The sequence below is a fragment of the Salminus brasiliensis genome, chromosome 13 (genome assembly GCF_030463535.1).
Source record: "Salminus brasiliensis chromosome 13, fSalBra1.hap2, whole genome shotgun sequence".
In the NCBI taxonomy this organism is placed as follows: Eukaryota; Metazoa; Chordata; class Actinopteri; order Characiformes; family Bryconidae; genus Salminus; species Salminus brasiliensis.
In genome coordinates this window covers 26,005,433-26,021,726 of record NC_132890.1, presented here as the reverse complement: position 1 = coordinate 26,021,726, position 16,294 = coordinate 26,005,433, and the positions used below count along the sequence as shown (strand labels likewise).

The window sequence follows — 16,294 nt, the reverse complement described above, 5'->3', positions numbered from 1 at the left end:
TACATTTCTGGGATGTGCAGCAGCTACATTCTGATGCTAGTAGATCATTTGAGGTGGACTGTGAAGTTAAAATAAAACTGATACCTAATGACTGCCTGAAAACTTCACTTTCCATGTGCAGTTTTCATTGGCTATTTGACGGGAAGCATTCAGATCGCGTCGCTGACCAGTGTCGGAGTCTGAAACACACTCAGTCTGCGCCACACACTACTCAATTCTCTCTAGTGGTCTACTCCAAGTGACCAAAAATATATATATATATATAAAAATCTATCCACTAGTGCCAACCACCCGGACTGACAATCTGGGCTAAAATCGCGGTAAAAATTGCGTAGTGTAACTTTGGTTTAACAGTCAGAGTTTTTGATTTGCCTCTCTAACAACTTTACAAGTATTTCCCTCTAGATGAATTCTTCGGCTTCCGAAGCTCAACTAGACCTCCACCGTTCCTGTTAACTGCGATGTCTTAATTACGTCACAAACTGATGAACCAGCTAATGGCTAAAACTTTACGCCATCTTCTAATAGCCGTTTCCTTTTTTGTAGTCATCAGTTACTTTTATGATCAGACTTTTATGCTAGGCAGCTGCTTAGTGGGGCTCATGGCTGCTGATTGTTGGGATAATGATAAGAAAGTAATCAGGGTATTTACACATCTTTGAAATTTCCATCACCTGGTCTTTCCTAACAATGACTGTGTACAAGCCATAGCTTGAGACCTTGGTAAACGTTACATTTTTCTTAAACTGCTGCACTTTTACCTTTTACTCCTTTGCAGAACCAGCTCCGACCGTCCAAGTGATGTTTTTAAAGTCTAATCCCATCATCTCAGAGTTTGTTCTTTGGCAAATACTCAAGACTCCCCTCACACCACTGGCAGCTTAGGCCAGACATGCTCAGAAACATTCCTTTGGCTTTGCTGACGCATTTTCTTGCTTTAAAAGACAAGAGGCATGATAAAACGCATTCCTGACTTTATTGATGCATCATGTAACCTTAGAACAACCTTAAGCAATTAAACGTGCACAGATGATGATGTGCAAGATGGTGGACGAGCCAGTAAGGGTACATATGCTGAATCATATGCAGTATTCATAAAGAACGCTAAAAGTTCAGTAAAGCGAATCTTTACCCTTGCTAGAAATGTTAACTATTTCAACAATCCTGAAAGACGAGCGTCCCACGCACCGACTGCCCTTCCCGTTTCAAAACAAAGACAACGGACAAAAATGTCAACTATGAGAGAACACCCTCAGAAAACCAGCATGAGAGAAAGGTCCGACGTAAGCACGATTTAACTGGATTACTCACTGAAATGAACCGAAAAGGAGCGAAAGAGTCAACTCGGTCACCAAACCCTATGCTGGAGAAGAAAGAACTTCACGGTTGCAGAAAAAGGCCGTCGTTTAGTGAGGCAGACTCCAGTCTGGCTGCCATGACCAGCCTCGCAGTGCTTCAGGGCCTTGTAACCACCATTTAAAATCCCATTATAGAAGCACCAAATCAGTCCTTTCTCTGAAAAGCCACAGAGTGTGGGAAGGCTTCGCCTACAGGAAAGCCAGTGCGTTATTTGGACGGTAAAAATGAGAAGCATGACCCAAAAGTCACAATACTTTTAACAAAATGTCTGGGATATTGCAGAGACATGCTACACTACTCACTATTTTCTGTAGTTGTAAAACTGTCCCCGGTATTTTATTTTACCACAAGCCCAGAAAGCTACACAGGACTGAAAAAAAAAAAAAACACATGACCGTGATCTTGCTAACTAAAAGCTGATAAAGGCACATATTTGGATTGCTGCCACCTGAGGAGAAGAGCATAAGGGCCATTGGCTACTGAAAACAATTTGCAACCAAGGTCACTGAAGCCTGAAGACACAGTGTGTGATGGTACACTCAAGAAGCAGCAGTAGATGCAGCCTTTAAGAAGACAACTGCACCATATGACCGTAGCCAATACCATGGTATCCACTAGTCATTACATGATCATATACTAAAATCAGGAGCCCATATCCTGTATTCACACAGACTAACCAATAACCTTCGGTGAACAACACTGATTATGTGGTTACAGTGGGACAGGTCAATGGGTGGGATCTACATATTAGCCAGCAAGAGAACAGTCAGTTCTTGAAGCTAATGTGTTGAAAGCAGGACAAATCCGGGCCAGCGATTGCCACATTACGTTGGCTAGACGACTGAATCAGAACATCTCCAAAACATCAGGTCTTTTAAGTCTTGTGGGGTGTTCCCGGTATGCAGTGGGCAGTACCCTCTGAAGAGCTACTGAGTCCATGCCTATATACAATTAAGCGGCTTTTAAAGTTACGTCCGATTGGTGTACATGTTATATTCAGATGTTGTATGGACAAAAGTATTGGGACACCAGCTCATTCACATAATTTTTTCCAAATTCAAGGAGATTGCTGGAGTAACCGTCTCTACTGTCCTGGTATTTCGTGACAAGAGCATTAGTGAGGTCAGGATGTCCACCATTCTACCTCACCCCCAACTCATGGAGCACCATCATTCCAGAGAACACAGTTCTTCCTTTAGAGAGTCCTACTGTACTGGCAGCACTTCTCCACAGGGACAAGACATGCAGCGTATTTTAGGGCTGACACAAAACCAGAATCTGGATTTCAATATCAACACTATTACAGTATTTTAACGCACAATTTTAAACAATAATATGACCCAAAAAGAACCAAATAAATACATAAATAAATCAAATTTAATATTACATATAATTAAAAAACTAATTTCCTGGACGCTGATGGCAGTATCAGTGGTGAATCAATGTTGGAACTTGTTTTAGACTAGACTCAACCTTAACCTAGCTCTGAAAATACTCAAATGCTTACTGTATAATATATACATATAATAACTTTCTCCACAATAAAACTTCGTAGGCATTTAAATAAAGTACTGAAAGCAATAAAAGCAAGAGTACAGAATTGCTCGACAAACTGCAGTATTGACCAATGATAGGCCTAAACACTGACTTGTACACACTGTTCATTACATTGTGTAAATTTTATGATAAGGGTAAAAAGGTAAAGGTGCACGTATTTGTCCAATCAAAATGCTCCAAATGTAATTAATTACTTAATTAACTAATTCCGGCTACCGAGCTAAGGCACTACCACTATAATCTGAAGATCGCTGGTTTGTATCCCGGGTCATGCTGCTTTGCCATCCGCAGCCGGACTCAGAGAGAGCACAATTTGGTCTCTCAGGGGTGGGCTGATGCTACCTTCTCCCCACATCACTCCTAGTGTGAGGTCGGTCAGCACAGGCGTCTGTTAGCGGTCAGGCAGTGGCTGACATGTATCGGAGGGGACGTGCTAGTCTTTACCGAGTGTTGGGGGCACTGCTAGTGATCGGGGTGAGTTTATATGAATGGGGATAGAAAAAAAAAACAATAAATTTCACACTTCAGTGTTTTTTGCATGACTGCAAAGATATGTTCATTTGCACCTTGCATACTTCTGAACGATAAATGATATTGAATATTTTACATTGCTTCAGCTTATAGAACAAACAGGGTGGGCTTCTGAGGTTTCTGGTCCAGTACAGTGGAATTCAGTGGAGTTCCTAAATGTCTATTCATATGTGTGTGCATTCAATGCAATTACCCCCTTACAACCATGCTGCTATGCAACCCTACTTCCACACACACTTACTCACTTAAGTACACCCATGTATAAATAATAGATCACCTTAATCCTCAGCAGCAGCGGTAATTACGTACTCCTACTTGTACTACCGCATTAACAACTGACCGCTCATTATAATCAGGCATTAGCTGTTGATGGCAACCTGGCACAGATATGAGCAATCTTCCCTCAGTTGTAACAACAGCGTAACAACAACATGACACCAGATGCGAAACACCAAAGGTGCAGCAACAATGCAAGACAGCGCAAGTCCTGATGCCGGGACGTTCCAGTGAAATCCCAGGGGTAATTCCAAGTAAGCAGGGATATGCTGAAACAAGGAGGTACTGCCGCACATCTGATCTGAGGCCAAGTCCAGAGACCGAAGATGACCCATGATCAGATCTGTACGGCATGTAAACACGACCATCAGCCTTCATTCAAATTAGTAGGCCACCGATACGATAACATGATGGAATCGATCCTGGAGCTCTCAGGGCGGACACTACGCTACACCCTTTGAGTGATGCCATGGAAGAACCACTGTTGGCTGTAATGTGCGAGTGTGATGAACCTCTTCTAAAAAGGTCTTAAGAACCTTCAACTTAATGTAAAAAAGTTCACATTCAACATCTCCATTACACACACGCTTCTTTAAGGGACCACAGGTGCCTCTTCTATGGTACAGCTGTTGAAGTTCAGAGCGTAGGTTTGGGCTCCTGCGCTCTAATCTGTCGAAGATCAATAAGGAAGAGGTTGATCACGTCCGGTAAAGCACGCTTGGAAAGTTCAGCATCATAAAACGTGCTGATTAACTCGCAGACTGCTGATCCTGAAACCAGTCACATGTCCAACCCGAAAGCCATAGCAACCCAGTTGGAGGCCACTGGCCCAGTTCAGAGCTGAGGTTTAGACAACACCACAGCTTCGCTGAGCTAAGAGCCAGTCATGCCTTATGGGAGTGGAGACGATAGCAGGAGGCTATCCCAAGCTTGTGGCAGAACCCACACAGTCTGCAAAACTACTAAAAGCCCCAATCAGCACATGCCTGTGATGAACCATCTCAGAAAGGGCTGAGGCTGATTGATGCACACAAAAGAAAGATGACGTCCCCTGCAGTTCTACAGGACGAGGTGATGGCTGATGGATCAGATACCCTTGCTGCTCCAATTAGGGCTGGTTGCCACGTTTTACTTGTAATGGAGTGAACAGTGCGCTGAACGAACACCATGGCCTTACAGCAGGCTCTTAGGCTCCAGCAGCCAGGTCTGCACAGGCAGCCCTGTGCACACTCCACCAGCTAGACTGACAGACAGACAGAGAGTAGACACACATACAGCACAGCAACTATCCTGAATAGTAATAGTAATAGGCGCGAGCGCGCACGCACGCACCCGGGGGCGCGCACGCACGCACCCGGGGGCGCACACGCACGCGGTCTTTACCTGAGCACTTTGCCAACTGCTTGAAGAACCATTTTACAACTTAATCCGTTTTTGGCAGTCCGCTGGTTGAGGGTGCTGTCTCCGGGCATGGTGTGATCCCCCACCATGGCTCTCTCTCTCTCTCTCCCTCACACACACACACACACTCACACTCCTGCGCTTCTTTACTGAAAACTCTCGCGACCTCCTCAGATCTGCGGTCGTGTCGCGCGACTCGGACTGAAGCAGCGCTGATTTTCACACTCGCGTTACATTTCGTCAGAGGCGCGCGCGGATTGGTCAGCCTGCTCAACTTCCAGCCAATCGGAGCAAAAGGTGGGCGGGGTTAAGAGGTGCAGGGTGCCAAAACAAGCGGCGCAGGGAGACGCGGAGGCTCTGCGTCAGCGCGCTCCTCACACGGTGCCTGCACGCTTTACTGCGGGCTGCACTGGGCATTGTTTATTACAAAATATTACAAAAAGAGACAAAATGAGGTGAAACTGCAACAATCGCACCTAATTAAACCACACTTTAATGCTTTTGGACTTTTCGGAACCTGTTCTGAGTTTTAAACGTTCATTTCTTCACTTTTATTCAAGTTTGTACTTGAGGAAATTGATGTAGCATATATTTCTGATCGATCAAGCTGGAGGAATTATGTCCACAGGTTATACACTTTTAAGAAATACTTCAAATAAATAAATAAAAAGCTTATTTAGTGCAGCCACCAAAAAAAAATAAAAATAAAAAAATAAATAAAAAATAAATGCACCCATTTTAAAAAAATGTTTTAAACATTGTAAACTTATTTTAGCCATGTCCACAACCCATATTTTAAAACATCAGCTCCTATAAAATTATAAAAAAAAAAATAATCAAGTAAGTCAAGAAAGGTAATTTGTTATTTTGTAACCATTGGAAACAAAAAATGAACAGGGAACTTTTTTCTTAATTCTTGATTTTTTTTTTTTTTTTTTTTTTTTTTTAACTGTCATTGACACCCGGCAATGATAATGACAGCTGAAAAAATTAAAGTTAATTACATTACTTTCTAAAACTAATTTTCACTGTTTTTCAGTGAACATGGCCATAACCTTAAATGTAGTATGATTGTTGGCCACTCCAGCCACCTCTGTGCAGGATTCCCATGCGGTCATATGAATTGCCATGTTTTTTCATACGTGTATCAATCAATTATTACAGAACTACAGTAAAAATCTGAGGTCCCAATTTCCTTGAGCATTTAACAAAAACACAAAAACTAGGCAGGTAGATTTACAGAGAATCAATTAAGAGAAGCAGAGTGAAATGTCCTTCCTTTCTTCCTCTTAAATCCTTCCACAACAAAGCTGTCAGCTGTTCAGGACATCCCAGAACGATTCCCGTTTATAACTTACTGGAAAATGTCTATTTATGACAGTTTATGTTGGTGGATTATTAACTCCTATGTTTAAAGCGAAACTGCCGAACGCGTCCTCCAGGAAACGGTTGTCTCTCCATCACGAGGTCAATCGTCCAATAAGCGAAGTGTTCAATGCCCATTTCCTTAACTGCACAATCCATACCTCCAGCTGCCCTACAGCCCGATGTGTTTTGACTGTGCCGACATGTTTTGACAATGTAATAAAGGCTGTACAACAGAAAGGAATGCCCCAGCAGTGCTAAGGAGGCATGTTCAGACACGACGCTGAAGGCTTCTGCCCCGAGGAACTAAATTTCCGACCCGACTCAGACAGAGGAGCATTTGTTAGAGACTGCCTGACTCGTTAACATTAAAATTCTTAAAATCATTAATTCTCACAATGGAAGATTTGTTAGAAGGCCTGCCTGTGCGATGCTAAGAGACGCTGGACGATGATTCGTTACGCCACATAAACATAAGAATGATGTGCCTCATTCACTGACCTACATGACGGCCTGTTTGGGTGGCAGCACAGTTTGCTGTCTGTATGTAGTAACAAGACTAGAAACTATATTTGGGTTTGGGAGATGGTTGGGAGATGGTTGGGTTATTTACAGTTGGATTTTGAGTGGGTCTTTGGATTTATAGACGTGTTCATCAAAATGTCGACCAAATCAAAGCTACAACAATCAGCCAGAACATTTCAACCACCTGCCTGAGATGGTGTAGGTCCCCTTAGTACCACCAAAACGGCTCTGACCAGCCAAGCCATCTCTGAAGGGTGCCATGTGGTGTCTGACACCAAGATGTAAGCAGCAGATCCTTACTAAGTCCTGCGAGTTATGAGGTGGGACTTCATCAGAATCACGTCAATAAGCCTTGGGTGTCCATTACAGAGTCGCTGGATCAGTAGATGCCCCTCCTTGGAACACGTTTGGTAGGTACAGACCACTGCACACTGGAAACAAAACCTGCCCATTTTGGAGATGCTCTGACCATCTGGCCTTCAAAGTGGTTGAGAGCTTTACACTCCATACGCCCATTTTTTTTTTTTTTTTGCTTTCAACACCCCGACTTCAAGAACTGACAGTTCACTTGCTGCCCAATATTCCACCCCTCAACAGGTCCCACTGGAACCAGATAATTAACTGGTTTTCCTAAGCTGTTTATTAATAATAATTTATTTCTAATTTTGAAACCTCAGGTCAAAAAGTTGAAGGATTTAGAGTTTAAAAAAAGTAAACAAAGCACTATAGCTTTCAGCCAGTCACACCCTATCCCCTAAACCCTCCTTCCACAGGCCCAGACGAAAGTCCTCTATTTGAAAACAGGACCCCAAATCCGTTCCAGAATGTGGTCTGAATATACAGCCCTCTCAGGTCCTGCTGTGTGGCTACGCACCAGAGCTATTTTTTCCCCCTCAGACTATAGGCTGCAAATACCCACCTGCTATAAATACCCCTAATGCAGTAGTGTGGGGGCTGACTAAGCCGCTTCAATATTTGCAGGTTTTAAATAGAAACTGTAGGTTAAGCAAGGGGTCACACAATAAGGAAATGCATAGTCCAGCTATTTGAGTCATCTCAGCTGACAGAACTCGATGTAGCATCAGGCTGACCGTAGCCATCTGGTTCAATTCATCATCAGAAAAGCAGCCAATGGCAAAGGCGTCTGAATCATCATCATCATCATCATCATCATGTTCTGCACAGCTGGTCCATAAAACTGCCATCATCATGGTGACCTCAGATCAAGACTCTGACCGGTCTGTCCCATGTACCCGACATGGGAGCCAGGCCATTGCCCAACATTGCATAAGTCCCTGTAGGTCAGCCCGAAACAAAACTTAGTTTGGAGTTTGGAAAATGTGATGTTTCTACAAGGAAAGCGTGTGTGAGGGGATGTGTGTGCGCGCGAGCTTGTGTTGAAAAGGGGTCCGGCACTCGTCAGAAAGGCTTTACAGGCCTATGTTTGTTCAGGGGGGCAAGAGAAGGGGCAGGTGAACAGACGTAGGCAGAACAGAAGCCCCTTTCACTGCAGTATACAGGTAGAAGAAAACAGGGAGCGAAGCCACGAAAGCAGTGACGACAACTGGAACAGAACCAAGGGCAGGGTATGTTTTCTCTGTCTCCTAATAGTTATAGCCTGTCTGGCACCTCATTCTGTCCAGAAATATCCTGACTCCTAAACAGACTAAGAGTCATTAGAGTTACGTGTAAGCCACACCAATAGAAACAACATATGTAGATTGGGAGCAAAAATAAAATTTCGGTACGGGACGAGATCTTCACATTAGACTAGAAATATGTGAAGATATGGGAAGCTTTCGAAATGACAACCCACATCACATTTAAAAGAAGAAATGAAAAGCACTGTTATGGGCCAAGATCAACTACTATAGTAGTTACTATAATCTCTTCAGATAGTATTGCACTGATGTCGTATTGGTATCGCTGCCAATATGTAAATGCTGTTCTTTCCAGTTTATTAGATCTTATTGGGGGAAAGAAGTACATCCTATAAAGAGTAGGAGACTATAAAGATCAGGATTTATAGCCATCTATCAAGGATTTAAGTCAGAGTTGGTATCGACACATATATACACACACACACACACACACACACACACACACACTTTTTAATATATTTATATAATAAATAACATTTATATCACGATGCAATAAAGTATCGCCATATCGCCCAGCTCAAGCTACAAGTACGCCAACACAGGTGCTTTAAAACTTTGAAGCAAGAAACTTAATGGTAGCATCTGTCAAAGATTTAAGTCACAGTATCGGTATGGGTACTCCATAACTAATATAATTGAAATATAAGATAATTGAAATTCTGGTAGTATCTGGTAGTCTCAAATTGAAAAAAGTGGCATAGGCGCATCCTTACCACACACTGACAGGAGACTGAGATGACACCAAGAGAGAGGACCCAGAGAGGACAGCAACTCTATCCGGTTACTCAGGGCTAACTACAAATAGTTCCAACATCAGTATGAGCAGAAAACAAAGCTAAGCCATGCTAGGCTACGCAAAGTGGCTAAAGAGAGCCGCTACAGTGACGTAAACCAGTCAATCTGAGCCGTTTCCTATAACACACCCTCCCCTCCCCCCAAAAAAGGAATATAACAGGGTGGTAAATACATTTTTTTTTTTAAACTTAATCTGGAAAATTCATACTTGGCCGATATGGTAAAAAGACCATCACAATTTTCAAAGACATTTTTTTCCAGGATACACAATATTTATCACTATACATGTAAATCACAGACTAAATACATCAGCAGCAACATACTCTTAAAAAGTACTATTAAAATACAGAGTACAGTCATTTTTAATGAACAACTGCTGCCCTTCATCCTATTAAACCATTCTAGCTACATTGTTGGTAATGAAACGTGCAGCTGATCAGTGTGTATGAAGCACTGACAGTAGCCTTGATAGGCTTCGGAAAGCATATTGTTATCATGATAATGCGATAAAATATCGTCATATCGCCCAGCTCTAGCTACAAGTACGCCAACACTTCTGTGCTTTGAAACTTCGAAGCAAGAAAGTTTAACACCCGAATGCCTGAAACCACGCTCAACCGTGGAGCGGTGCGTTTGTGGTGAGAACGTGATCTCGCCTTGCCTCGTCCCGATCCAACTACCAGGGTTACATCACAAGTTTAAGAGCTAAAACATCTGCCATCTCTGCCGCTGCTCCATGTTAAACTGAAGAAATACGCACTACTCCAGAACACAGAACCTTCTTCCAGAAGGTTCCCCAGACTGGACTGGTCTGACCAATAAACTGAGAGAATGTTCTCCCCCTGTATGTGAAACCAAACCAAACCAAACCAAGGGAAACGCTCCACTTTTAAAGCCAGTTAACTGATTTGGACCAGAGCAAACACAAAACTGTAGGCGTGAAAACGCCCTTAGTTTCCCTGCAAGTACATTCCTATCCTGCATGCCTTTTACTAGCACATCAAAGACCGAAAGTAAGCACAGAAATAAATGAATAAATAAATAAAAATGAAGATTTGTTGTAATAACTGCGTGCTTTTAGAGGTGCTTTTCTTGTTCCAGTCCCAGCCACTGTGACCAAATCCTGACTCGGCAAGTTTCTCTAGAACAAAGCATTTCATACCAAACTGCTCTTTGTTAAAGAATTGAAATCTGCAGATGTTTGGAAAAATCTGTGAAACTTTCTGTGACAAAGGACTTCCAGTCATATTTATTAGGAAAGTGTTGGCCTATGATAAACAGTGCATTAAATACCTCTGGCAGACATTTGAGAACGCTGATGGAAACAAGTGCTAGAAAAGTTATACTGAGAAGCTTTTAAAAAAAACTAAAAATTCAAATAAAAACTATTGTTTTCCACAAAACCTTCACCCCATGTCCCCCCAAGCTTTGTACTGAGCACAAACCGTGTAATTCACACCAGTTAGGTCGGGGGCACAGCGGAGTACCTGTGAAACAGAGTGCTGAGTAGTCCTCGAGGCGGCTCCAGACTGCTCTCTTCAAGCGCTGCATCTCCTTCAGCCTCTGCCATCTTTGCACTCTCAGTGTATACCTCCAAGTCTCAAAGATGTGCTTTTCCCAAAACGCTTCGATAGAAACAAACAAATGCACTCATGCACCACACACCCATACACTCACCCACACACACACACACATACACATACACAGACTGACAATTCATGACCAAGTGTTCCTTGATGCCACACAGTTCCAAGGGAGAGGGCACTAAACTCATCCTGGGGTGACCAGATAAGTCACTCTTCTGCCTGAACTCTCTGATAAGAGGGTCTTCAGGAGGCCTGGTCCTCACAGATTAGTAGTGCAAGTTACTCTACTCCTCGAGTTAGGGAGTGAGATCTTTCCTTAAGTAACAATGGACCCGCATTGACATGTTCTACAAACTTCACACAGTTAGTGACCATTCTTTGCAAAACTTGTAAACTTGTAAAAAATAAATAAATATAAAATAATATATATATTCCCTGCTTCGGTCTAAAGGCCTCTGTATACTTTGAATTAAATTAAGCTCTAAAAGGATGTGCAAAGCTGATCCCACGTTCATGAGCTTACACCTTCCCCATATGCAAGCACTCCAGGACAGCAGGTGGCGCTAGAACATTTTAAAGGTCATTAAGGACTGGACTCTGAAAAGTACTACCAACCAATCACATGCTTTGTGGTGAGCAACACCGCAAGCGAAGCCTCCATGCGACGTCTGGGGTTCCTCGCACCAAGGCTCAACTCGGGCTCATTTACAATTCTGTTAATCCTGCTGCAATACCTGCAATAGCTCTCCTTCTCCTCAAGTAGCTACTCAGGCTATGCAATGTGATGAACAGGATACTGCAGGAGTCTACGCGAACCACGTTTCACCACCGTTCAAGCCAGAGGTAGAGACAAACCACACTCACAAGATGCTCAGAAAGCCTTTCAGTTGGTCATCTGTCAGCCATTAAGCTGCCCAGCAGGACATTCTGGGCCTGTGAACTCAACCCTTAGCAGGAGAACTCTCGAATACTGGCTGAACCTTCAGGTGACTGAACGTTTAATCCTCATTCATCCCTTATCTAACCCCTCATTACTCCACGTGATGCTAACCACTGCAGAAAGATGAGGTGGAACGTCACATGACTCATAGACAGAAGGTTTGTCGTCACCCTCCCAGCTTGATGGCATCGTGCAACAGAGGAGGACCAGGCTAGCAGGTGGGAACCGGTCAAGACTAAGAAAACTATGTTGAATAAATAAATAAATGATTAAATAAGGCACGGGTGACCAGTGCACCCCTTTCCCACTCCTCAAGAAAGCCTATTATTTACATGCCAAACAACTCACAGGCATTTCCTCTGCAAGCATGCTTTGTCTACAGCTCTACTAAATAATCACTGCTGTTAATCTCCGTACAATCAACCACAGACCATGAAGCTCCAAAAAAGGCTCATTTCCCTCAAACAACATTCAATACGGACCACTAATGCCAAGACGTCTTATAACCCCCGTCCATCATGACCACCCTTTGGTGGGAATTTTATATTTTATGGGTTAAAGTTCTGCCCCTTGTAGTTCAGCACTTTCACCATTTCCTGACCCTCAAGGAGGGTTAAAAAAAAAAAAAAAGACGAGGAAAAGAATTCGCTCTGTATTGTGTGCTACTCAGAGCCACTTCCTTCGCCGAGACGTTTTCATACACGCAATCAGTTTTCCTGTGTTTATGTGCAGTGTCGATAAGGACCTGCCGAGGCTCTGAGGCGCTTGATGGGAAGCTGCCAGTGCACCTTCCTCAAATATTAGAGCTTAAGCGAGGGCTTTTGACTTCCTGAGAACAGCAAAGAATGGCTGAAGCGAAGGAGACTGAGTCTGTGTGCTGCACCTGTGTCACCATACGCATATTTATTACGACCAAAACAACAGACTTTAGCTTTAGGCTTTAAACGATACAGCAGTATTTTCAAAAGCGTGGACACTTCCATTGTCTTCAAGCCTAATTTACGGCTTCTGCAAACCAAAGCTGCGTGTGGGTGGTACTCTAGAAGAGTCTTGATCTACTACCACTTTCTCCCCCCTTATATTCTTGGCCATCAAAACACAAACCTTGTTTTTTTAGCTAATGCTGGTCTGCTTTCTGTAGAGACTGAAGGCATCCACCACACAATTCCCAGACTCTTCTGTATCTATGAGCTTCTTTCCGAAAGCCTCAAAGAGCTCTTTGGATCTGGCCATGGTGATCTTCACCACTCACTTCAACAATCAAGAGCAAACCAAACGAAAGGTCTGAGGGTTTAAATAAGACAGACACCAGACTCCAGAATCCCCTCAAAGCATGTTCGGATCATCTGCAGCTGATGCGCTTCACCCAGTGACAGCGTAATGTGCATCAAATGTGAAGCCAACAGGTCGAGGTCTAGTGCCTCTGCAGGCTGGGTGCAGTATGTGCAGCTCAGGAATGAGGTGATCGACAGCCTTGGCGTCAACAGACCCTCTGCCAGCCACAGTCTGCAGGACCGTTTTGCTCGTTACACGGAATAGCTAAGGTATAGTCAAGCTCTCAGGCAACTAGCTAGTTAATCATATTACTAATGATTAGTATTATGTGGTCAAATTATCAGACAGAAGTTAAGTATGATGTAAGTATGATGGTAAGTATGATGATAGTGTAAAATGGCCAATGTGATTTAATCAGCTGTTAGTTAGCCAGCTGGGATTAGTATAGTCGTGCGGGACTATTTGCTGGTCTAGCAAATGTCCAAATACCGCTTACAACATTAATTTTCTGCGTGCAGACTCTCTTGCCACAGCTGGAGGGTTAAACAAGAGCACAGGAGCTTCGGTTAAGCTCAGAGGCAAACAGAGCTGAGGTCAGGTTCTGTAATTTGATGGAAACTGTAAATCTGGGCATCCAGTGGAATATAAATACTAAATACTGTAAACACAACAAAGGTGGTCTGAGACGCTTGTATTTGGGAGAAAGGGGGTGGGCCTACCAAATGAGTAAGTGTGTCTAGCTCCGCCTCGGGTCTCTAGAGCGCAGACTATGGTTGCAAATTTGACAACATGGCAGACAAGAACGGAACGGAAGGGAACGGAACGGAACCCCGGCGGCTGCAGTCTACAGTCACTGGGTGCATTTTTAAGCGGGGGTGTCTGCAAACTGCATTTCTATTAATTACATTTTTACTTTGAATTATTTTTCTTCAGATGCGTGTAGTTATATAACCTCATCTCTCAAAATGTAACAAATTAAGACCAATAAGACAATACAACCAATGCCATTTAGCAACAAGAAGCAACAAAAGTTACCAGTACAGCAAAGGAATTTACCAGTAAAGCAAAAAATGAGCAATCAACCCTCATTCCATGCACACACGTCACCCAGTGCACCTGAAAGAGTACCTAAAAAAGGAGCGTGTTGAGCTCATGGAAAGTCAGTGCACACTTATCGCCGTATCGTCCTGTACAGGATGCAAAAACCACATCACCTTTCCTGCAGGAGCGTTTCTTCTTCCACAGTCGCTACTTAGTCTACTTAATGTAACCGATAGCAAAACACTCAGTCTCACTGGAACCCGTCTCATCACCCATGCCCTACAGACCTGATGGCCTAGTCAAGTGAGGAACTTTATGACTCCTGCAAACATTGGGCAGGAACTCACCACAAACAATGACCCTATAAAGTTTTATGTGCCTACGGTCCGTTGACACTCAATTAGAGAGGCTGAAAGATCTAATCAACAGGTTACGTAACAGTCTGGTACCTGCATGGATTATCAACAGCCCGGCAGCAGCTCGATACCTTCACGGGAGGCCGAGAGTCAACCAACACCGCAGGCTTTCAGGGTATTAAAATAGGGGTGGAAGAAACTTCCATATGCTGAGATTATCGTGATATTACCTTTTACGATACTGTATTGACTTCTAATGAATAGTTTACAGTAAAGATCGCTGGAGGACAAGGTGTTTTTCTAGTATTTCCTAAAATTATATTTATTAAACATAGTCTCTTGATTATAGTATCACAATTAAGGATGCACCGATACCACTTTTTCCTTTCCGATATCAATACCAGATCTTCAAGTACCCGCCGATACAGAGTACCGATACCAACTATGACTTAAATACTCGATGGATGGAGCTTAATCTTGATTTTTATAGTGATCCATTTTTTTATAGGTTTTACATGTTTTCCCAAATAAAATTAAAAAAAAGTTTGAAAGAACAGCATTTACTGGTTGAGTAACTGCACATTTGAAAAGTTTAGAGCTCTGAAAAAATAAAAATTGCCACAACGCAGAAACATGTGCAAGTAGTGAGGCATAATCTTGCTCAGCTCAACCAAATTTTTGTCTCAGAGGGGTGGAAAAATAAAAGTAAAAAAAAAAAAAAGCCAGTTCAGATACAAAAAAAAAGTTTTGTAGCAATAATATACATTTAGGTACACGTCTGTATATAAAAAGGTTCTTAACTTTAAACAAGTTGTGTATGTATATATATATATATATATATATATATATATATATATATATATATATATATATAATTAAATATCTGTTTAATTGAAATAACTATTTATGACTGGCCTTTAAACCAGCTTCCACCCACCAGCCCGACCACCAGGCTCCCCCACCACCCGTGCCAGACCAGCTGCACACCCTCCTGCCACTGCTACCTGCCTAACATCTAAATGGCCACTACTAATATTACCACCATTAACTATCATTACTCATTACTCTTACCATCACTACTGTGACTATATTAAGTTCTACTACACCATGATTATTGTGATGATGATCATCAATCACCCCCCTGTGAGTCTTGGTTTTCTCCCAGTCGGTTCCAGTATCGGTACGACACTAAATCACAGTATTAGGGCAATATATTGACTCTTACACAACAGTTATAGGAGTGTATAAGAATGTGTTGGTGTGGCACAACAGATAGCACCCCTACCTGCCAGTGAGCTACCACTGGGGTTCGATTGCCGGGCTGGGTGACTATGCTGCGCTACACCAATAAGAGGTCCCGGGTATGACCTTTAACACTACCTTAGCCCACCTCTGTAATACGAGTAACCTTGTAAATCACTCTGGATAAGAGCGTCAGCTAAACACACCATCAGGACCATCATAAAGAACCATCAGAAGCACCTTAACTGTTTTTAAGAGTGCACACACTCTCACACTAAAGCAACGACAAAGCTGAATCCCATCCATCTACATCCCCACAGCACAAACTCAAGAACCTCACCTAAGTAGAGAGTACAAGCCAGTCCTTGGAAACCTCATTCCAGA

The 16,294-nt window shown here is 42.8% G+C and overlaps 1 protein-coding gene across 3 annotated transcripts in view; it reads right to left on the bottom strand.

Annotated features, from left to right (window-relative positions):
- The window catches only part of mob2b (MOB kinase activator 2b), a 55,389-nt gene that overhangs the window by 16,038 nt on the left and 23,057 nt on the right, over positions 1-16,294 (bottom strand). Inside the window, exon 1 of one of the 3 annotated variants that reach the window (XM_072695612.1) lies at positions 10,958-11,273. The exons of 1 other annotated variant lie outside the window; for it this stretch is intronic. In XM_072695612.1, the coding sequence (XP_072551713.1) occupies positions 10,958-11,040 (83 nt within the window). In that variant the 5' untranslated portion in view covers positions 11,041-11,273. Of the gene's footprint in view, positions 1-5,106; positions 5,312-10,957; positions 11,274-16,294 lie in introns of those variants that run through there. One more of the 3 variants, XM_072695611.1, reaches the window with a different exon arrangement.